The sequence below is a fragment of the Hippocampus zosterae genome, chromosome 4, assembly GCF_025434085.1.
Source record: "Hippocampus zosterae strain Florida chromosome 4, ASM2543408v3, whole genome shotgun sequence".
Taxonomy (NCBI): domain Eukaryota; kingdom Metazoa; phylum Chordata; class Actinopteri; order Syngnathiformes; family Syngnathidae; genus Hippocampus; species Hippocampus zosterae.
The window spans coordinates 11,869,381-11,891,598 of record NC_067454.1 but is presented as its reverse complement, the minus strand read 5'-3'; the positions used below and the strand labels follow the sequence as shown (position 1 = coordinate 11,891,598).

The window sequence follows — 22,218 nt, the reverse complement described above, 5'->3', positions numbered from 1 at the left end:
TTTAAGTACATTTTTTATCTACAATTTACGTGTTTAAGGAGTGTAAAAATGTTCCGATTTAAGCGCTGTGCATTATGTTACAATGGCTTACAATATTAGGTAAACTTTACAGGAATATTACCTCTGTCATCTCTTTTATTTGTAGTTATTGCATTTTATTGTCGGTTGTGATGGTGGAACTTGGAGAGTTAAGTAATTGTTTTGGTAGTAATACAGTATCAGTGAAAGGTTTGAAAACCACTGCTCAAGAAAACCTCTTGCAGTACCGGTACTTGAACTATTCATTACCTGAGACGATCTTCTCTGTGTAAAGCACACGAACATTCTTTGCTTTTTAGTGTGGTTCCTGCAACCTGCTCAACTAGTTTCAAACGTTACACTCCAAATATGTCTTCGCTGTTAGGCACGTAACGTAAAATATGCAATGAGGCAGCTCTTTCATTGTGAATTCACAATTTCCCTCGAAAGGACGATTTACCCCGCAGTCTCAATCACGTTCTGTTGCATGTTACATTTCATGATTAGAATCGTCGGCAATAGGGAGCAGCTTTTGCCTTAATTTGTGACATTAATAGTAGGAATGGGACACGACACATTGAAAGCAAGAAAAACATCCTTAAATAGCAATTTAAAACATTTCAACTTACCCTTAATCGCTGTCTCTCTCGTTGGGTCAGTAAAAACAAGTATTTCAGAATTTCCCAAATTTTCTAAGTTAATATCCTGCTTCAGGGGAAGTCCCCCTTTCCGACGTCTTTTATTGTCCGACAAAAAGCGAAAGGCAGAGATGTTGGAAGTTTTTAGCTTTGCTCCTACTTCTCGGGAGGACCTGTTGCTGACAGCCAGTTGAATGTGTCACACCACCAACATGGCTGACGACCACTGCAGTTGGCTGCCTGGCCTGCTGTTGCCGAGTGGCTGCGCTGCTCCGCGGCGATGTTCACGCCTGTCCGAACAGGGTGGGAGGAGAGACGCGGGAACTCGGGGTGGAACGTAAACCAAGGCAAGGGAGGAACAAACGTGGAGAATGTCATTTCCCGTTTAAAAGCATAATGTACTAAATTATGTAGCCATTAGTTGGGTCGGGAAGGTTAGCTTTAACTATCATAAGGTGATATCGTCGATCAACTTGCAGGAAAGTAGAAATGAAATAGATTTAAAAATGCAGTATATAGAGCGTTTGTACAAAAACGCCGCTGCCATATTGAATGTGTCAAACTGCCGAAGTAAATTGCGCCAATTTACGTCGATAGTTACATTTCGCGTTAAAAACAGAGTGAGGAGGGAGAGAGGGAGAGAGAGCGAGAGAGAGAGAGACAGAGAGAAATAATAAATTAAGGGAAAATACAATTAAATAACACTTAAAAAATAAAATAACAAATTGAAATATTGCAGAAAATACCATTCGCTGTAATTGCATTATGCCTATCGCATTCTTAACTTTCAGTGGCACCATCAAAATACCAATGTGCTTGCTAAAAATGATATATTTTTTAATGTCTGTAGCTTCCAGGTCATTATAATTTGCACTAAGCGAATCGAGACAACTGGACTGTGTTTAATAATTTTTGTTTCGATTTTTGCGAAAACGTTAAAAATGACTTTTCATGGGCAATTATGCTATAAGACCAACTAACAACATGAGAATTGTATCTGACCACATTGAATGTTTATGTTAATCTAATTTGTGCATTGTGCATAGCTGTATTTGACATCTCCAATGCCAAAACGTGTTTTTAAAAAATATCTTAAATGTTGCCTTAAAAAACACAGACCACGAAAATGATTGGGCTTTAACTTCTTAGTTCTTTGTAAGTTGTCGCTTTAGGTATTTGCAGTTTGCTTGCATTAATATTTATCTCGTGAAAGCAATAGAAGGTTTGATTTTGGCCCAAAAAAGAAACTTGATTGTTTACTTACCTATCTAGTTAAAGGAGCAGATCTGACACATTCAATTTGGCCGATGCAGTCACGTATGTCATCAACGAGTACGCGACAAATCGCACAAGGTATCTGTAAATTGGACTACATAACCCGTCGTGCACCAAGATACGTTTACGTCTTTTTACGACACTTCTAAACACTTTTCCATGCAACGTACTCTGTTTTGTCTCCACTTCGAAATACACTCATCTGTCAATTGCGGGCTTCAAACATGTTCAACAAAAAAACTAGGAGAATTTTTCGACAGCGAAAAGGGGACTCGAGCGATGAGGAGGAAATGACCGGAAACGGTGCAGATGGAGCCGGCTCAGAGAAGGCGGCAAAGGTTGTGCCTAATAAGCCGTCCAGACTGGGTCACTGCCGTGGGATATCGTGCAGCTCAAAGCGTGAATCCGCTCCATCAAAGTTGGATGAAAGTGACGGAGAAGACGTGGAAACAGCCACAATGATGGCAGACGACGAAGAAGATGGAAAAGACAATGATGTCATCAAGAAGAAAACAAGCACCGTCCTCAGTTTCTCTGACGACAAAGAACGTAAATATGTCTAAATGTGGAGAACGCCACAGTCATTGGTCCTATAGCCGAAGTTGGCGAGAATTTGCAGCAGTGTTCAGTTATACTACATTCTCGTCTGTGAATATTCGTAGTCACTGAATATTGTACCTCATGTTTCTGTTCAGCTCTGGAACCCGAGTTTAAGCTAAAGAGGTCCCTTGATAAAGCCGTCTTTTTCCAAGTTAGGAAAAAGGAAGCTCCACCTGCCAGGAACAACCACAATGCTGGTAGGTAACTCTCCACTTCAAGCCGAGACATGGTGCACATGTGGGATACTGAACCTGCACAAATCAAAAGACGACGCTAATATAACCCAAGGGCTGCTGTTGAGTCGTATTATTTGCAGGAAGAAGAACAATACCTTCTTGCTCAATGTGCTTGCCACTGGGACAGACACTTGTTTGCACAATTTGGCTCAACAGGGAAACTTGTGTCCTCATTCTTGGCCCGGCAGAGAAGAGAGATCTGCATGGTGGGAATTTGCGGGTTTTGCAAAAAAATTACAGACCCGCTATGTATGCTGGAATAATTCCTCAACCTCGTTCCGCTTTGACCACGTGGGATAAAAAGTTGTTTTTTGTCCCACGTCTCATCCTGCTCAACCCTGGCTTTTCTGTTCTGTTTGAAGTGTATTTTATTGTTCTACCTGTCACAACAGTAAATGTCGCTGGTATTGATAGATGAAAAAAATTTTGAAGTAAATATTTTTCTGACCAGTTCCTGCTGCAAACATGACGATATGTCGTTACATGCTAATGTTGTGTTAGCAAGTAGTTGGGAATCAATGCTCTTAACATAGCCAAAATGTGGTGCCTGTATGGACTAATTATGACATTTCTTTCATTTTTCTCCAGAACCAGAAAGGAACCAAACATGTGCCTCTGTCAGGCAAGATGATGACACCCAAGCATCCCCACAAAGTTCTCACCAAAGTGATGACAATGATGAGGAAGTGGTGAATGATGATGATGATGATGATGATGATGAGGTTGATGCCAGTTCATCTTCATCTAGCTCAAAATGCAGCTACTCTGCTGTCAAGCCAGGTAGGTGGTGGTTGTTACATAGCTTACCTGTCATATGGTGCTACAATATTTGGAATAAATGCTAACAGTGACTATGCATTTATTTTGTGTACAGTTGTGATCCCCAATGCGAGGATGATTGAAGCAGCCAAAAGGCAGCGGCGTAACATTAGAGCCCACAAAGAGTTCATCCCCCTGGACAAAGATGGTCGAAGTTCCTTGGGTAGCACCCCAGAGCACTGCCTCAAGGAAGAAATGCAGGAGGAGGAAGATGAAGACAGGGTTAACGATGATGATGATGATGATCCAGATGATCATGACAGAAGAATAGAGTTTGCACCTCGATTCAAAAGCGTCAAGGAGAGGATTGCGGAGAAACTTGGTATGGAAGAAATACAACTTGTGACATTTAGAGAAACATGTAATCTAAGCAAACCACCCAAAATGTCTGTGCGACCCACCGGTTAAGAATCACTGCAATATAGAATGTATGCAGTTTACATGGTTTTACAGGTCTGCAATGATTGTGCTTAAGGTGATGTGTTTTGTCAGGAGAAAGTGTTGGCTGCCTGTCAGGGAGTGACGAAGAAGAGCAGGAGCTTTGGGAGGAGACACAAATTGAGAAGGGAGTCAAGAGATGGCCTGGTGGACAGGTAAGATTACTTCTCCCTTTAGTAGGCATAGCTACTCGAGCTGCTATAGACCACAACTCACACTCAGATGCTCACACACAGTCACAGTCGGGGGCTTTTGGGGAGCTGAAACAGTTTAATGGAATTTCAATTCCATTCTCAATACTATTGGTCGTTGAAGTTGCCATGACAGTTTTTCCTGCTTCGTTTTGCACTCAGAGCCCATCTGGCAGTGAGTCCAGCAGCTACAGCAGCAGTAGCTTCCAGCGCGATGAACATCAGAGACATAAGAAGAAATCAGCAGGGCTCAAGATCCCAAAGATGCTCCCCTCTGTCACTGTCTCAATGGTTAAGCGGAGGATAGCTGGAAAGTATGTTTGCGGTGAATGTCTCTTCCATGTATTCTTCCCACTTTGCCAAGGGGTTTAAGTGATCCAGGTGATCGTTTGTCTGCAGATTAGACTCCCTGAAGGAGGTACACAGTGCGCGGCGGGCCCAGCTGAGTCGGATGGAGGGAGATGCTGAGAGTGCTAAAACCTCTGTGGAATCTCTGGAAGAAGGCTCATCAGAGAAACAACTGAAATTTTACAGAGATATGACCCTCTTTGCCCACAATTTGGTGGAGTGTCTGCAGGAGAAGGTAAGACACCATTGGATTTGCTTACCCAGGTCACATGATGGCTATTGGATTTATAGATGCTAAGAACATGTTTTTATAGGTCATATTTCAGTTGTTTGTTTTTTTTTATTATTCAAAGCTCTCTTTGAATACAGACTGTTGAAATCAACTCATTGGAGCTGGAGCTGCACACGCTACTTTCGAGCCAGATGGTGGCACTGTGCGCCCAGAGACAACAGAAGATCCAGGAGCATGCCCAGCACCTGCAGCAATTCAGCTGTGAGTAGGCTGCGTCATCAATCCATCCATGACCCACAATCACTTGACAAATTCACTTTTTGTGACCTTCTGTTTCATCTCAGCCAGTGACAGTTCCACCAATGGAGCAGACGCTGAGAGGTGAGTTGGCTTCCATTCTAATTTTAATAATCTATTACAAATCACATGAATTATACAGTTGAATGTTTACAGAACTTTTGCCATAATATTGGCACAGACACAGACTAGCCACAGCATTCGGTAAACTTGGATCATATCCATGGAAATTGAGCATAGGTGATGATTTGTTTACACAGCTCTTGTATTGTTAAACGACGGCGCAAGTGTACCGAATAAAGTGATAATTTCATAAATGCCCCCTCGCCATTAATCACCAGGTGTGAGGCACTTTAGTCACGTGTATAATGAAAAGTAATTAAAAACAAAAGAGTTGTTCCCACTGGTTCATGTTGAATACGTTTACTATGACGGATTCCACTGGGTCGCCATTGATTTCTTCACAGTGCCCTGACCATCTGTGAAGCTTACGCTAAACCGGAGATAGATGCCTAGTAAAATTCATAATTTTACATTGTGTGATGTACTTCTCATATTGCAGAGTTGAAGGTACATGTCATAAACCTGTGGAAGACTGTGATATACCTGAAGATGCCCCGCTTTCAAGTGAGGAGGAAGAACATCTGGAGAAGGAAACGGGTAAGAAAAAAAAAATCTGGTCACTTTGTATCCATTTGAATTGTGGACACACCTTCATTTCACTGTCTGCTCTCACTCTAGCTGCCATCCTGCTGAAGTCCCAGGAGATCTTTTCTGACGTTCATGACGACTTTCATGACGTTAAAAGGATTTTGTCTCGCTTTGAGGAATGGAGAAGCTTCTACTCTGACTCTTACCACACTGCGTACATCTCTCTCTGTTTGCCCAAGTTGCTGAACCCCATCATAAGGCAGCAGCTGCTTGGATGGAATCCTCTAAAGGTGCTGATGCGCTCAGAACACATCATGACATGTGCAGTGGATCTCTGGTGATTCAGGAGTGTGCGTTTATGTGTGTCAGGATACCAACGTGGACTTTGAAAAGCTCCCTTGGTTCACTGCGGTGGAGACCTTTTGTCACGGCCATGGTCACGAAGAGTTAGAAAATATCGACAGAGAGATGCTTTCTAATGTCATCGAAAGGACAGTCATACCCAAAATAACAGGTATCACACACACCCGTTCTCGTTTACGTTTTTGGCCATTGTTGCATGTGGAACAAATGTTGACCTACAAACTGCACTCTCTTCTGTGTTCAGCCTTTGTGGAGCTGGTTTGGGACCCCATGTCCCTCCGTCAGTCAGCTTGTCTCACCGAGCTATGTCACAGGCTGAGGGAGGACTATTCAATCTTTGAAGGAGAGCAGAGTAAGCCGGTCACGGTAAGCTTGTTTTGAAACCTACACTCCACACACAAATTTGGGGATATGCAGCTTTCGGGTCACACTCCATGATCAACCTAAATTACACGATAGCCTTTACAGATTAACTTAATTTGAACCTTTTTTTTTTACACTTTTGAGTACACACATCCAAATTCCAATGTTCCAAATATCCAAAATTCCAACGCTGTTTTCCAACAATTCTGTTTCTCTCTGTGACTCTTCCAGTCTCTTTGTTTTAAAGTGTTGATGACAGTGTGTCTACATTTATTGGCCTCTAAACCTCTGTGGCAAATTACTATAGATCAATTGTTTGGTTTCATGTTGGTCTTGTGATGTAAAAATATGAACAGAATGATAAAAAGTACTGTTTTGATTGCAATTGCAGTGGAATCAGGAGATTTGTTCATCCATTCATGGATCTATAATACCTGTCGTGAATTGATCATTCTAACAGTTGGACATGTGCATTCAAATGTTTGTTCATCCTGAAATTGCACCTAAAAGCCTTGTTGAAGGTCCTTAACATTTTGGGAGTATATTTTGTAGTGGCCCATTCCTCTGGGACCGCACTCATTATGTGCATTCATGTCCACAGACGCTCACCAAGGCAGTGATTGGCCGACTAAAGAACTGTGTAGATGAAGACGTCTTCATCCCATTGTACCCCAAAAAGTTAGTTTCTTTCCTTTACTTTTTATCTCCCCATGCGTTGATTGAAACATGTTATTCAAATAACTTTTCACTGTTACTTTATTAGACTCATAGAGGACAGGCTCTCTCCTCAAAGTCAATTTCGGAACCAACAGTTCTGGATGGCAATTAAGGTATGTAAGGTGACTATTCCGTATCACTGGCGCCTGACACCAGTGAATATTTTCCATGATTTCTCATGGGCATGTTAATTGTTTTGTTTTTTTAATGCTCCTACTAGCTTTTAGGAAACATGGGAAAATGGGATCCACTGCTGCCCGATTCTGCGCTGAAGGAGTTGATGTTGGACAAACTGGTGTGCCGATATTTGATGATCACCCTTGGCAGCCAGACACTGTCCAACAATGACATTCGGGCATGCAAAAGGGTAAGTGTGTGTGTGTGTGTCTCTCTCCCTCTTTCTCTCTTTCTGTGTGTCAAACTACGGTTCCTTTCTAAATGGTGGAGTTGGAATAGCTCCTGTTCTCTTTATTTTCTAGTGTAAACTTTTATTATCATGTCTCTGTGAAGATCGCAGACAGCCTGCCAACCAGTTGGTTCAGAGGAAAGAATGAATGTTTGCCTCAGCTCCAGTCTTTCAAAAATCACCTCGTACAGAAGGCTCATGATATTTGTAAACACCAACCTCCTGAAGCTCCAGACACAAGGTATTGGAAGTTTAACAACGCTTATTAGTCTAGATGTATTTATGAAATTCATACTTTTTCCCCGTCTTCAGGCTTACAGTGGTTGAAGTGCTGCAAATTCTGAGTAGAATACGATGCCACGACGCCATCATGAGCATAGCTGAAAAATACCACTGTGAGGATGTTATATACTCTCATCAGCTGCTCAATCAAGAGACGGAATGAACACTCATCAAAAGATGACAGGTTTCCTATTGAATCTGCTGCCATTCTACAAAAAAGTGGTCCAAAAAAAATTTGAGGCTCATCACCACCAAGAGCAATACAGTAGTTTGATTTTTTTTTTGTAAGCAATTCAGAGTTTCTATATGAGAAAGGACTGTATTTTTATAAATAAAGATGGATTTTATTTTCAATGAAATGTTTCGCTTGATTTCCCACTTGTAACAGAAGGTGGCTCTATGCTGCTGCTATGATGCACACAGAACTTTGGAAACGGCCACTTTGTCAAATAAAATGCAAATTTGAACAGGACAAGCATTGGTGGCAAACTGTGTACTTCAGAAGAACAGATATTTGTGTAGAAAAATACGGATAAAAGTATTAAAGCATTCAACTGCCTTCAGTAAAACCGTAGACTGAATTGCATAAAAATACAAGTTAAATATATTTTGTCATATACAGTACCATTTGGATAACTTTGCATAGTGGGAAAAAAGTATGAAAATTGTTTCCTTCTTTTATGTACCATAGTACTGAACTGCAAAAAAAAAGTGAGTGCGCTAATTCAGACTTTTGTGCCATCACCAAGTGTTCCCATAGTTTTGCTAACACTATCAACACAAAAATGCCAAATTAGCTCTGAATAATAATTTACATCTCTAAACTAACTGAAAATGTGTATATTTCAAATCATTTATTACATTTCTGTCTTACTTGTTTTAGTCTTATTCAAGGTGACCAATAAAAAAATACATTTGTAAAATATATTTGTTACAGTTGCAGCTGTTGTGAACGCGCTATATAAATCAGGATGTGTTGTGTGTGTTTTCCAATACATTGCATTAATTGGAGTCAAAATATAACACCGTACTGGTAGAATGCTTCCGAGAAGAGTCACTACCGTTATGAAAGCCACAAGACATCTGTTTGAGGAGCCGGCTTTATTTAGCACACAGCAAAATGCATCACACACACTAAACCTGTTATCTGCACACTTCACTCACATTTGGATTCCACCAACTCTGGAGTAAGATCAACATGCTCTTTGACATCACTCCAGACCACAAAAGCAACATATTTTTCATAGGAATATTTCAGTTTGTGCACTAATTAACGCTCATTCTTATGAGCACATATTTGGACAGGATAACTATGGTGATTATCTACCAAAACAAGTGTAAGTGCCTTTAACAAAAGTTTGCATACAGACACACACGCAAGGCCGCTCTTCTCTACAGCACACAAACTGCTTTCCCAGTGCTTACAAAGCTGTCATGTTCAAATAAAAGTAATATTGATTGTATGAGAAGAAAATCCTGGATTGTATCTAAAGATCCTGCGAAGTGCCGATCTTTGCGATTGGTGAGTTGTTAATGTTGCATTCTGCAGAAAAATAAGTGCAAAAACAAAATTGTTACAAGAGCGTTGTTGGAACGTAATTTGTCAATGTTGACGGAGCTTTCTTGAATTGGAAACATTCGAGCCGTTATTCTGCAACGCTTCAAGTAAAACCTGCAGCCCATCGTCGTATAAGGAACCTTATTAGATGACGGAGAACTGGATGCCATGCTTGTCGAGACGCTTGATCAGGGTGGTTTTTGCAAAGGCAGCTCCTGGTGTATATACTCCTCCACTGGTAAGACGGGGGGGGGGGGGGGGGGGGGGGGGTTATACCAAACTCCCAGGGTATAAATATGAAATAATTGTGCTGTGCACACTGTGCTCATATTGGTTCAATACCGTCAACATCTATGGACAATTATATCGGGTAGAATAGAGTTCAAAACTTGTCAGTCTGCATTTTTTCTGGTTGATGACTCACCTCTTGGGCAAGGCTTTTGATTCGTTGAGGATTGTCAGAGCTGCCTGCACTAAAGCAATGGGTGTAGCCACATAGCCACATTCTAAAAAGGGAGAAACAATGTTAATCAATGTGTCTAAAAGGTTGGGAGCTTCATGATTTTTTTTAAAACCTGCCTTTCATGTAGATTTCAAACAAGTGGTATCGCTTACCCGGTCCTTGAACCAGGGTGCAAATCTTGCCATTGGGTTTCCCCTGGGTGGGATCCAGACCTTCTGTGTAACCGACTCCATAGAAAGCAAACCGAAATGAGGACGATTCCATCTGAAATGCAGACACAGTAGACCTCTTATTTAGTGGAATGACTCTCAATGTCACATGGGCTCCCTCTAATGGTAGAATCGCCGTCTTAAGTGCGGTTTAGTTCTACAGGAATCTTCGGCTCTGTTCTTTCAGCCTAGATGTTCACCTGCTTCCGAGTTGGTCCAGCCTTGGTGAAGAGTCCAAAAGAGAAGAACTCTGGGTGCTGGGAAGCAACAGAAAACATTAGGGATACAAATACAAAGACATTCTATATATTCTGGATGAAATTTCCATCTTTGTCACTTTACCTTGACAAGGAGGTTTCGTCCAAAAGTGAACTTGACCAAGAACCAGAACATCATGCCGGCAAACATCAATTTGATGATGTTACCAATACCACCAATGCCTGCATAGGCTCCATACTGCACCTGGAGCAGATAAAAGTACAGTATGTAGTGAATTCATGTTGGACCAACAAAAATCATATGCCTTCACACAGAAACAACCAAAATTGACACCCCTGTTGATCAATCTGAAATACAATATACCACTTTTTTGGGGGATTATACACTAACAAGGATAGCAACGGTCGAAGCAGCATACACATCTGTCATGGCTGCTCAATACAATATGGTGAGTGTATTTTCAGATTATACTTTTAGTAAGCCATTATTACACCTAAATAGCAGTTAAAAATATGAAAATGTGACTTAAAACATTATTTGTGCACTTAATAAAGGTTTTACGATAATGACTGTCCAATGGGAAGGGATTGCATTTTGGGAGGGGGGGGGATAAACACTAACCGGAGTGTCTTGATTTTCCTCCATCAGGAACCGCTGTGTTCTCTTGACGACTGACGGATCAGAACCCATGAAGGGCACTGTGTACTGCTGGATCTCATTACTGTAGAACAGTGTACCCCTACAAAAGACGCCATTTGGTTTTAACTCTCAAACACATTTGAATTTATGAAAACACTTTTTACCAACTAACTCAAAAGCATAAACATGCAACACATGTAAGTAATTCAGTACGGTGTTCAACTGCGATTTCAAGATTTTTCGGGGGAACCTGTCCTGAGTCTTTTGCTGAAAAAACAAACGAATCAAAAATGAAATGCCCTGTTCGAATGTAAAATGATTGCTTTGGGTCCATCTTGTGCCTTTAAAAATGTGAGGCCTAATGGATTGTCATGTGATGTCGGCGATACGGGAGGTTGGTCAGCTCAAGGTATGGCAAGTCTGCATGCGAGTGTCTGGGCGTCAGCTGTGATTGACAGCAGCTCCAGCATGAGTGCGCCCGTTGTGTTCATGTGCTTTGCTGATCTCCCAGCATTCACTAAATGGCAAACATGGCTCTTCTTTCATACATGTGATGACAGCACACATTTCAAGAGTATTATAATATTAAAAACTCTGTGCTCTAGCAGTCAAATGGTCGCTAAACTACGATAAGGTTTGTAAAGCTTCAAAAGCTGAGCTGTATAAGATACAATACCTGCGTTTCAGCTTGGGGCCAACAGAAGGCAACGGTTTGTAGTTAAACCTCCGGCGAAGACTATGAAGATTTTGGCTGTCTGCAAAGCCGTAGATGGCTGACTGCCACGTGCCATCGTGGATGCATCCTCCCTGTCGGAAGAGGACAAAACATATGCAGTACAGTCACATGGAGCACATCTTCCTCACTGTCTGCAATGTTTTCACTTACATCCGGGCCAGCATCGACAGTCAGGAAGCTCTCCAATGCAGTGAGAGTACCTGAAGATAACGTGACAAAATATTGGTCATTTGGGAGGAAAAAAAAAATTTTTGAACAGCTAACAAGTTCACCAGTTGGTTGCAATCATTCAGGAATGTCCCTGTACCCTTGAACTGCTCCTTGGTGTACAGGACCCCCATGTCAGCAGGTATGGAGTCAAATCCGCAGCTTCCGATGATGTACACGCCCTTTTCAGCTGCCAGATTATGATAGTTCAGTTGCATGCCCTCGAGAAACTGCACACAAACACGTGGAATAGAGCACTTTGTAAATAAGTCGGGCATATTTATGTGTATTAAAAAAATAAAAAAAATAAAAAATCACCAAATGACAGCTGCCATATTCTTGCTTGAACGTCAAAAAGATAAGCTTTAGATTAAGAATTTTGGGTTCTTTCTATTTATATAATTACACGACCCTCATACGTTGATCAAAAAAGACTTCATGCATACCAGTTGATGTGAATAATAAGATATCCTTTATTCGTCCCACACTGGGGAAATGACAAAATACAGTATGACAACTCTTAGTAGTTATTGCATCTTGTTTTAATGCTCATTTAAATACATTTTGTGAATCTAGAAAAGGCATTTAGCAAAACAACCCGACAAAAATTCTGATTGCAAAATCAAAAATAAAATGAAAATAATGCTGCTTCAATGTAACATTGTAGGACAGCAAGTTTCGTTACAAGCGCAGATATGAAACGCTGCATGAGAACTTGCTTTCCTTTGCAGAATTGCGGAAAATTATTAACTAATTGATAACACAGTCTTATGAGTTTTAGTGTTAACTTTAATTTAAAGTTCAGCAGCACTTAAATGATTAGAAAAATTGATTTGAACACACGAGGCATTTGATTCAGCAGACAAAACCGTGCATAGTGTGATCCATTTTGTTTGGTAATATCTCACGCTCAACACCTACCTGAGGTTCCCCAGAGATGTCAAGGTGATGAGCTCCATTCTCCACACAGGCTTTAACCACTGGCTCACCAAAGAACCGGTACTGTTAGCACACAGACAAATCGATGCGGAAAAAATTACTGCTATCCCTCAATCAAATATAAAATTGAATGTAGACCTACACTCTTCAAAAACGTGAAATTTCAAAATGAACCTCAAATACACTTTTACGTGATATATTAGATGTCAAGTCCCACTGTAGTTATAGCTACGCTGATAGGATCAACAGTTGTGGGTAATCATCAAGGCAGACTTCTATTTGAAAAAAATAAAACAACCTGAATAAGTTACCAGATGCAAAGCAGCATCGTTGGACACAACACGTTTTTGTGTGCTGTCAGACTGTGGCCTTCATTGTATAAATGAATACTGCAGTGTGCGAGACAGCCAGAGGAAGGGAGAGCAACAGTCACAGGGGAAAAAATTATGGAAATGTTGGCTCCAAATGTACGCGTCACCAGACTATGCAAGCTCTCTCTTCATTTAAAGAAAGAGGGGTTCTACTTACAGGCCCCACACAGTTGAGAACAATGACAGCCTGCTTGCACATGGCTGCCAGAGAGTCAGGTTCCTCTACATCTGCAACAATGATGTCCACTTCGGTCCTCAGCTCGGGCTTTCCTGCAATGCGAGAGGAGATTCAGTGGAATCCAACAGAAAAAGGAAAACAGTACACCACTTGTTTGCAAACCTCAGAGTAACAGGGATGCTGGCATGATTTTCCCCTATTCACCACCATTTTTTAAAAGGGAAGATTCATTTGAGGAAACCAAAATCTCTCTTGACACAGGTGCTTCTCAGTTAATCAGAATGTTGTGAAAAAAACAAGTGATTTCAGTTCAATTCAAAATGTGCACATGTAGATTATATACTTTGTCAACAAATTTACTACGCACAGTGAAATATTTCATCATTTTAAAAAAACTGTACTGAATTGATAGAATACAGTACTTTTTTAAAAAAACACCAAAGTGTTGTACAAGGAACAAAAATGATTAATTCAATAGTGACAAAACAATATTGGAAAAACAGTTTTTAAAAAAAGTAAAACAAAACCAATTTTCATTCTGAGTCAAAAGCCAAAGAATAAAAAAGTGTTTTAAGACAAATTTAAAGATGGTCAGAAAGGGTACAAGCATTCCGAAGAGAGGGACCGGAAACGGAAAAGGCTCGATCTCCTCGAAGCCTTCGCAGAGTCCTCGGTACCTGCAGTGGCATCTGGAGCGCTGACCTGCCACACCAGGCAGGTGCGTAGGGGTGGAGGAGCTCAGAGAGGTAAGATAGGGGGAGACCATTTAAAGATTTGAAAACAAATAAAAGAATCTTAAGAAGAGACAGTGAAGGGATGCCAGAATTGGAAGTTAATACAATACAATACATGCCGATTTATATAGCGCTTTCACAACAGCGGCAGCTGTAACAAAGCGCTTAACAAAACAGTTAACATAAAGTAAAATAATAAACACAACACAACATAAAACACAGACAGTCGTGCAGTCCTAACCACTTTTCTGTCACATGCTTTGTAGTTTGAAGCAGTTTGAGATGAAAGAGGAGAGAATCAAAGTCTCCTTTAACCAGTGGATCAGAGACGTCATGCTCAAAATGTGCACACGTTGGCTACAAGCTAAGTTTAAGTGCTCCTTCTATGAGCACCAGTTAGGTGGTGAGCAACAGCATTTTGTACCAACTGGAAACGCATGACGGAAGATTATCTGACTCCAAAATAAAGTGAATGACAGTAATCCAGTTGAGATCTGATGAAGGGATGGATAGCCGTTTCAAAGTGTTCTTGAAAAATGAAGACTTTATAGATAAGATGACAGAAGATGGATTTAACAACAGCATTAATTTGCCGTCCCAATTTAAAATCACTGTCCAGGTAAAAACCCAAGTTTGAGACTTTTCACTTTAGATAAGGCGCCAGGGGGCTCAAGTCAGCAGGATGGAATGCACAAGGGCGACTGGGACGAAACTCCATCACTTCTGTTTGCTTTTCATTGAAATTCAAGAAATTCTGTACCATCTAGAATCAACCTTGGTTTCCTCCAAAGAAGGCAAAAGTGACCTCAATGAGAACGTGTCTTTTTGGCTCGGTGGGACATAGATTTGACAATAGTCTAATGTAAAACAGAAACAATGTTCAATGTGCATGTAGCCTTCTTTCTCAAATGTAGCAACAATTTATTACCGCTCCAAAAATGTGGGAAAATGGGATTCACTGTTGCCGGATTCTGCGCTGAAGGAGCCAACTGCTGTGCCGATACTTGATGTTCACCCAACAATGACATTCATGCATGCAAAAGGGTAAGTGTGTGTGTGTGTGTTCGTTCCACAGTGGGCTTGAACAGTGAGCTGGTATGTTCCATCAGCTGTTGTACACTCCCAAAAGACAAAAGTGGGTGGGCAGCGGATCAAACCATACCCATCTAATCCTCCGGTGACTGCCATGAACACAGAAATGTTCCCAGGTTTTAATCTAGTGATGGGCGTTACTTTCCACGTTTAGAATGTTGCATGGAAACCACTGTCGACCTGGAAAATTGTTGACATACTTGGTTCACGTTTTTCAGCACGTTCCAAACGATGCAAGTAATCCCAGCAGAGTTGAATGTTCCAAAAATAACAGTTTGCATATGCGTTGCTAAATGTGTGGTCAATATCAGTGATTTGCATCGTTAGTGTCGTTGTACTTTGGACTTCAGCGGCTTGGGTCCAAGTTACCACTTCAGTTATCAGTAGACTTGGATGAACGTGAAATCTGATAAATCTTAGAATGCCAATTTAGTGTTTCAGTCAAGGCTGTATTTGATACAGCAAAAAGTAAATACGCTGCAGCTACATGTCGATAAAACAAAACAGGAATACGTTCAGAAAGCCACTAAATTAATCCCGATACAAACCGAGGACAGAGGCCGCCTGCTCCAAAACTTGTTCCAACTTCTGCCTGCTCCTTCCAGCCACGGCCCAATTGAGGTTCCCTCGCGGACCCTCGGACGCCGTCCGGGCAACCTCCTCCACCACAAACTGTCCCGTGAATCCGGAGGCTCCGAAGATCACCAAATGGTAAGGTCTGCTGGATGATGTGAGAACAGTCGCCATGATGAGAGCAGTAAGTCGCAGAGGAGGAAGGCGACACCTGACTGCACTTATCTACCCGGAAGAAGAGTGAGAAACTGGTGTGCGTCTGTGCGATCCTGCAAGATTTACTGTCGATTTGATACCAAATAATCACACAGTATTAAGAGTATCGTGATAGCGATACCAATATTGGTCTTTACAGAGCCTGCAGAGATTTCTGACGAGGCTTTAGCCCCCACTATCCCCGTTGTAGCGGCATCCTTAACAGTGACACACAGACGCAGACAGCATAACTGTAGTGGTGCATGTAGAAGACAAAAAAGAAACTCCGGTGTTAAAGTAGAATTGAGCCAATTATCTTTCATCAACAATATCGACTTTAGTATCGTTATCGATTATGCTCGATCCGCCCACCACTGGGACGGAGTGGAGCGACTGCAGGCGGAGTCTGGAAAGCTCCTCCTTTCTAATCGTCAAATCCACTTTCCACCAATCCAGACAGAAAGCGACGAAAATATCATTCACGAATCTCTAAATATTCCGACTATCATATGTGACTTACATCATGAACATGCGACGGCGGACGTAGACTAACTAAGCGCTTCGACATGACCGCATTCGCTAACCCACCGAGCCACATTAAACATGGCGGCGACGTTTACGCGCATATCTTTGCACAAAGGCGTGCACAACAAAATCTAAAATGCATTGGAGGTAGCCTAACTAACTGGAAAAGCAATAGACACACAATTTGAAATAATTTTACAATTGTTGTTGATAGTTCACCCCCACCCCCTTCACATCACATTACTGACACTTCCAAAGAGGTGCAGTACTAATTAGACGCAACTAGTCGTGTGTGGTAGAAGTTTGCAACGGTATAAAAGTTAACGTTGTTGTCTTTCAGATGATGTGTATTTTCCCCCAGTCTTCCGTCGAAGTGCTCGGAACAATATGGCTGCACCAATGACGTTGTATTATGCGACTGCAACACCACGAGCGATTTCGCTCATAACAAATGTGGGGTCAGAATGCATAGAGCTCAATGTCACGGAGTTTACGAGCAAACGGGTGACAGTGAAACGAATTTGAAACGTGGCCTTCGCTACAGTTGAACATACCAGAGGAGTTCTACATTGAGGTATGTTTTACTCTGTGTGGACAGCCAATGAGTTGGTTGGTTAGCGATAGAAGCTTACAGTTAGCAAATGTGCTAACGTTGTCAGCCTCCTCTCTGAGCCCATTTTTTGTGTGCTAACTATTGTATTCCGCGTTATAAATGTGGTTTAAGATTTTAGAAGCAAAAAGATGCATTAGTAATGAGTAGATAAGATGTGACGTCAATCGTTGCTTTTCCACGTGCTCGCAGGGCCAATGCAGTAAATGTACTGCAACTTAAGAGGCGAGAAACACAACTATCCATATAAATTATGTATTTTATTTTCTCACCTCCCTTTAGGCAAAGACCTATCCAGGTCTTTTGAATTCCCTTTCAGCGTCCGATGGCTGTCTGTAGGTCCAACATGTCCACTCACATCTGTAGGCTGTTGGAGCTGGCCTCACGCGCCTCTTGCTGTCTGGACATCACAAGTCAGTCTTGTTTACGGAGGACAATGTTGGTGGCTCCAAGAGTGCCCTGGGTCCCGATGTTTCACAGAAGAACCTACAGCCTTGATTCTCTGTCCCCTGGGCCTGGTCGGCCAACGCTTGGTGCAAACTCCCAGCAGCCTCATGCAGAAAGAGTATCTCCCTCCTCAGCACTCACACACAGGAACCTGTCTGCTGTGGCAATGAAGGTAGACAGTTATCTATTCCCAAACTTCAAATTTTTTTTCTTCAGTGTTCTTCGTGTAGGTCTGGCCTGGCCCTTTCGGGTCAGTATTGAAATGTTTCGCAGATTTTACCCTGAACACTTTCTTTTTAAACTCTACTGTGTGGTCTTCAGCTTTACAGATGCCATGTCTGCTCTATGATAAAGATTACTATAAAATATGGTAGTCATGGTCACAGTAAAGGTAATTAGTACCATTTAGTGGCTGAGTGTTTTTATAAACTCTGGTGGTTGAAAAAAGAGGACACAAAGTTGCTGGTTTTTAAATGTTTTTCATCTTTCTCAGGGTCAATTTCGTCCTATGTGCTTTTATGATTTCCTGGATCTTGGTGAAGTTGAGGACAATGTACGCCAAGCTCGCACCTGTAAAAAGTCCAGACGCTTCATCGTGGACCCAGAGTTGGCTAAGCTGGTAGTACAGCATCTGGGACCTGACTTACAGAGCGCCAAGACTGTTGTCTTGGAATGCAACCCAGGTATGTGCTTTGTCAGTAAAATTAATAATGCTTCGAATACCTCTGCAAGTTGATGTATAGCACACATATATTGTTTTTGTGCAATGGAAATATTAGATCCATGCGTTTATTGTTGGACTTAGGTCCTGGGGTGTTGACTAAGACCCTGCTCAATGCTGGAGCTCAACGAGTTGTGGCGCTTGAGACAGAGAAACCTTTCTTGAAGGAGTTGCAGGTAAGAAACAGCCTCCACGATTTATATTGTTTGAAGAACGAATGCACTGTGGATGTACAGTGCAACCTCCAAAGTTGAACACAATGTTTTACATGATGCCGGTTGACTTTGAAGTTTTTCTTGTTTTAAAACCTTCAGTAGCCGTGAAGGCAAAATTCTAGCTAACGTTTTATTATTCTCAGCTGTCACGATAACCGCTGTTAAATGAAACGTTAAATTACCCCCTTCCCTAACTCAACTCTGAACCACTGTTGAGGTGTTCAACATTGGAGGTTCCACCTAAGAACATTTGATGATGCACTGCTGAGGAAGGCAGTCTTCACAAGTGAGCGAATTGAATGATGTTCTATCACTTTAGGCATTGGAAAGCCTTCTTGATGGTCAGCTGCAAGTGGTTCATTGTGACTTCTTCAAATTGGACCCTGTCTGGGAGGGAAGCGACAAGCCACCCCTTATGTTCACTGACAAACTATTCACTGACCTGGGAATAACAGAAACCAACTGGTTGGATGGTGAAACAAACAGTTCCACAATTCTGAAACTTTGTCCATGTTATATTTTGTATTCATATTTATTTGTATCTATTTAGAATTCCCAGTGAAGGTTGTGGCCATCCTGACACAGAGTAATGAGCGTCCCGCCCTGCTGAGATTAGCCTATGCTCTGTTTGAACGGCTGTCCATTTACAGATATGGAAGAATAGAGCTCAACTTCTTTATGAGTGAGCGTGAGTACATGGTAAGAGGACTATACTATACTTCACTACTGGAATAAGTATCTACTAAGGATGCATCCATACTGTACTTGTTACAGAGTAGTGATACGACAACATACAACACTAACAGAATAAATCCCACATGACAAAACAAAACGACTCATTACAACTGTGTGTGTATTAATATAGTGTGTGTTAATGAAAACATGAAATCAAAATATTATTACCCCTAGTAATCCATGTTATAGCACTGTACAGAAATAAATAAATACATTCACTTTCATCCACGGCGGCCCGGTGGTCCAGTGGTTAGCGCATCGACCTCACAGTGCAGAGGTCGTTTGCATGTTCTCCCCAGGCCTGCGTGGGCTTCCTCCGGTTACTCCGGTTTCCTCCCACATTCCAAAAAACATGCATGGCAGGCTTATTGAACACTCTAAATTGGCTTCAGGGTGTCCCCTCCCTACTGCCCGAAGACAGCTGGGATAGGCTCCAGCACCCCCCCCCCCCCCCATGACCCTTGTGTGTATAAAGTGGATCAGAAAATAGATGGATAGATGGACTTTCATTCACAAAACCTGGTGTTCAGCCACCGCAAATTGTTAGTCAAGGAGTTTGTCCTCCATTTCGTAGTGTCACCTAAAAGTGGGGTTATCCGTCCGTGTCCTATAAGTATCTCTACAGAAACAGGGCTGACATGGCGCATATCTCGAAGGTATGTCAGTCTAAATGATGTCAAATTTTTACACCCGATGCCCGAGACTGATATCTTTGCATCCTTAGTATCCACCAGTATGTCACCAGCTGGTAATATACAAACCATTGACTTGAACTGTATGTCTATGCTTTCTCTGTCAGACCATGGTGGCAGCTCCTGGTCAGATGAGGCACTATAGAGCCCTCAGTGTCTTGTGGCAAATGGCCTGTCATATTGAACTCCTTCACAAGGTATCCTTTGTGTCAAAAGATCAACTTCTGTTTGCATGTTCAATTACTGAGCACAATGTAAAGTACGACTGTCCCAATTCGAGATCCTCATCAAAGAGAATATTTTTTTGACAATCTCTCATTTGGTGATGATGTAGTGGATTTCTTCACCTCAGCAAGTTGCACGAACAACAAAGAGCATCGTTGAATACATCTCCAGCTCTTTTGTAGTGGTTCGCTTTCATTTTGCTGGAGTATATTATTTTTGCGCAGAGTGGATTTATATACTGTAATCTTGTGAACATTAAAATTAATTATTCATCCCATCATAACATATCCTGAAAAAAACATGTTGACACAGAATATAGTTACTTGGTTAGACAACTGTTTTTTTTTTTTTTTTAATTTGTTTAAAATGTGCTTACAGAAGGTACCTTACAAAATAAGCTCCACAAAACTGTGACCGACTGGAATTTGATTCTGTACATTAACAAATTGTAAGGTCTGTTCATTTGTGGTTACAGGAGCCCTGGGAGTCCTTTGTGGCATCCAAAAAGAGTGCACCTTCATCCAAAGGCGTTGTACTGACTTATTCATTCATTCATTCATTCATTCATTAACTTGACTGGCATAGGTGTTTTTCATACGGTTAACCTTTCTTTCACTGTCACTTTTGCTTCTCAGCTTCCAAACGATCACATGTGCCTGGTTCGTCTGCGTCCACGGGCCGACCTGTTCTCTGCCGGCCTCACGCCCGCAAATGCCTCCACCCTTTTGGTGATGGTCAAACAATGTTTGGCAAAGAGGAAGGAGAAACTCATTAAAAAGCTTAAGTAAGCAATCAGACTCTTGCACCATTCAAATGTGACCGAATTTTAAATATCATCTTGATTAATCTTGTGAAGGAAATTAAAGCACGGATATCCAAACATTTATTTGTCAAAATCTTAACAGTGGATTTTTTCTTGGTATTGTTGAATGGGTGTTTTCTGGCTGTAAATGATTAAAGAAGGTGGCCAATGAAGAGTTTAATGATAAATATTCCCTTTCTACAACTTTTTTTCTTTCTCCAAGTCTCTGGTCGCCTGACAGCGGGAGTAAATTGTTGGCCGAGATGGGACTTCCTGAAGATATCATGACAGGTCAAGTTTTTCCCAGGCAATATCTTCAACTGTTCCAGTTGATTGAAAAGAGCCAGGATTTCGCACAAAGCTGGCTTTATGAAGAGATCATGGAGAACACTGGGAAAGAGAGATCAGGCTGAAGTGTGTATATACCTGACAAAATGATTATGCTCATCTATGAAACTTGTGTGTAATTTATTAGCAGTGAAATATAAATAACGATTGTAATATAAACCAGGGACACAGTCAATTGAAACGACATACAAATGGCCTTGAAGGTGCATACAATTGCTCATCAAATGTAAACAGCGGATTAATGGACCACAACTGTATTTTACAATGTGGCAAAATACAGTTCATGTGTGTTGACTTTCAGTGTTGAAAACCTTGAGGTTGGCTCTTAAAACATGTGATGTTAGTTCAACTGACTGATGCATAATTACCAATTTTGATCATTGTAATCACTTCTAGAAACCTCTCAGGAGCTATGTACGTTACACATTTTTTAAAAAATCGTAAAGAGTAGCAGCCAGTGCAAATTTTTCAATCTATTATGTTTTGTATGCTCTGTATTTTTAGTTAAACACTTCACTTTTATAATATGGCACAATGTGTTTGTTTGTGTGTCATATTTACAATGTACATCAATTCGGTGTACAAGACTGTAATTTGCTTTGGAAGGATCATTGTCCTTGCAAACATTTCTCTATGAGAATTGTTTTCGTCACACAAATTCAATATACCTGCAATACACCACTTTTTCTGGTTTGGTAAGTATGTCCATGTCCACTCATTCAGCATTTGACATGAAAATAATACATTTGGATGAATTAAAACTGTTGAACCGTTTAAACTTTGAAAGGCTGCCAAAGTTCTGGTTGTTCTACAGCAGGGATGGACATGGTATGGTCCTGAATGTTATTTAATCTGACTCTGCGAGCATTTACATTCTCAAGAGTCATATATTTTTTGCATTCATGTAGCCA

At 41.3% G+C, this 22,218-nt stretch overlaps 4 protein-coding genes across 11 annotated transcripts in view; 2 read left to right on the top strand and 2 right to left on the bottom strand.

The window, feature by feature from the left end:
- itsn2b (intersectin 2b) overlaps window positions 1–2,759 on the bottom strand; it is a 30,090-nt gene extending 27,331 nt beyond the window's left edge. For 3 of the 6 annotated variants that reach the window (XM_052064122.1, XM_052064120.1, XM_052064126.1), the window contains exon 1: window positions 648–1,245. The gene's annotated coding sequence lies outside the window, so the exon portion shown is untranslated. Of the gene's footprint in view, window positions 1–288; window positions 331–647; window positions 1,246–2,609 lie in introns of those variants that run through there. The other 3 variants (XM_052064121.1, XM_052064123.1, XM_052064124.1) reach the window with 3 other exon arrangements.
- On the top strand, window positions 1,632–8,233 carry gcfc2 (GC-rich sequence DNA-binding factor 2). Of its 3 annotated transcripts, none has more exons than XM_052064129.1 (18): window positions 1,632–2,480; window positions 2,627–2,728; window positions 3,356–3,547; window positions 3,642–3,908; window positions 4,082–4,179; window positions 4,378–4,529; window positions 4,615–4,798; window positions 4,933–5,056; window positions 5,140–5,176; window positions 5,655–5,752; window positions 5,834–6,033; window positions 6,113–6,257; window positions 6,351–6,472; window positions 7,071–7,147; window positions 7,233–7,299; window positions 7,407–7,553; window positions 7,697–7,833; window positions 7,905–8,233. In XM_052064129.1, the coding sequence occupies exons 1-18, from the start codon at window positions 2,156–2,158 to the stop codon at window positions 8,035–8,037; spliced, it is 2,607 nt and encodes an 868-aa protein (XP_051920089.1). In that variant the 5' UTR covers window positions 1,632–2,155; the 3' UTR covers window positions 8,038–8,233. The 3 variants fall into 3 exon arrangements, with proteins under 3 accessions (XP_051920089.1, XP_051920087.1, XP_051920090.1); XM_052064127.1 differs by having other exon boundaries at window positions 1,633–2,480; window positions 4,079–4,179; XM_052064130.1 differs by lacking the exons at window positions 1,632–2,480; window positions 2,627–2,728 and adding an exon at window positions 2,804–2,973 and having other exon boundaries at window positions 4,079–4,179.
- Window positions 8,234–8,956: 723 nt separating this feature from the next.
- On the bottom strand, window positions 8,957–16,253 carry LOC127599908 (saccharopine dehydrogenase-like oxidoreductase). The gene is made up of 12 exons (XM_052064132.1): window positions 15,768–16,253; window positions 13,373–13,485; window positions 12,827–12,907; window positions 12,006–12,135; window positions 11,849–11,898; window positions 11,639–11,769; window positions 10,945–11,062; window positions 10,447–10,566; window positions 10,305–10,361; window positions 10,048–10,159; window positions 9,857–9,938; window positions 8,957–9,667 (listed from the first exon to the last, which is right to left on the bottom strand). The coding sequence occupies exons 1-12, from the start codon at window positions 15,964–15,966 to the stop codon at window positions 9,577–9,579; spliced, it is 1,284 nt and encodes a 427-aa protein (XP_051920092.1). The 5' UTR covers window positions 15,967–16,253; the 3' UTR covers window positions 8,957–9,576.
- Window positions 16,254–16,528: 275 nt separating this feature from the next.
- On the top strand, window positions 16,529–22,093 carry tfb2m (transcription factor B2, mitochondrial). The gene is made up of 10 exons (XM_052064131.1): window positions 16,529–17,086; window positions 17,405–17,741; window positions 18,063–18,252; window positions 18,375–18,466; window positions 18,825–18,978; window positions 19,056–19,204; window positions 20,040–20,129; window positions 20,633–20,689; window positions 20,793–20,941; window positions 21,183–22,093. Exons 2-10 carry the CDS (start codon window positions 17,448–17,450, stop codon window positions 21,370–21,372), a joined length of 1,365 nt encoding a protein of 454 aa, XP_051920091.1. The 5' UTR covers window positions 16,529–17,086; window positions 17,405–17,447; the 3' UTR covers window positions 21,373–22,093.
- Window positions 22,094–22,218: the final 125 nt, after the last annotated feature.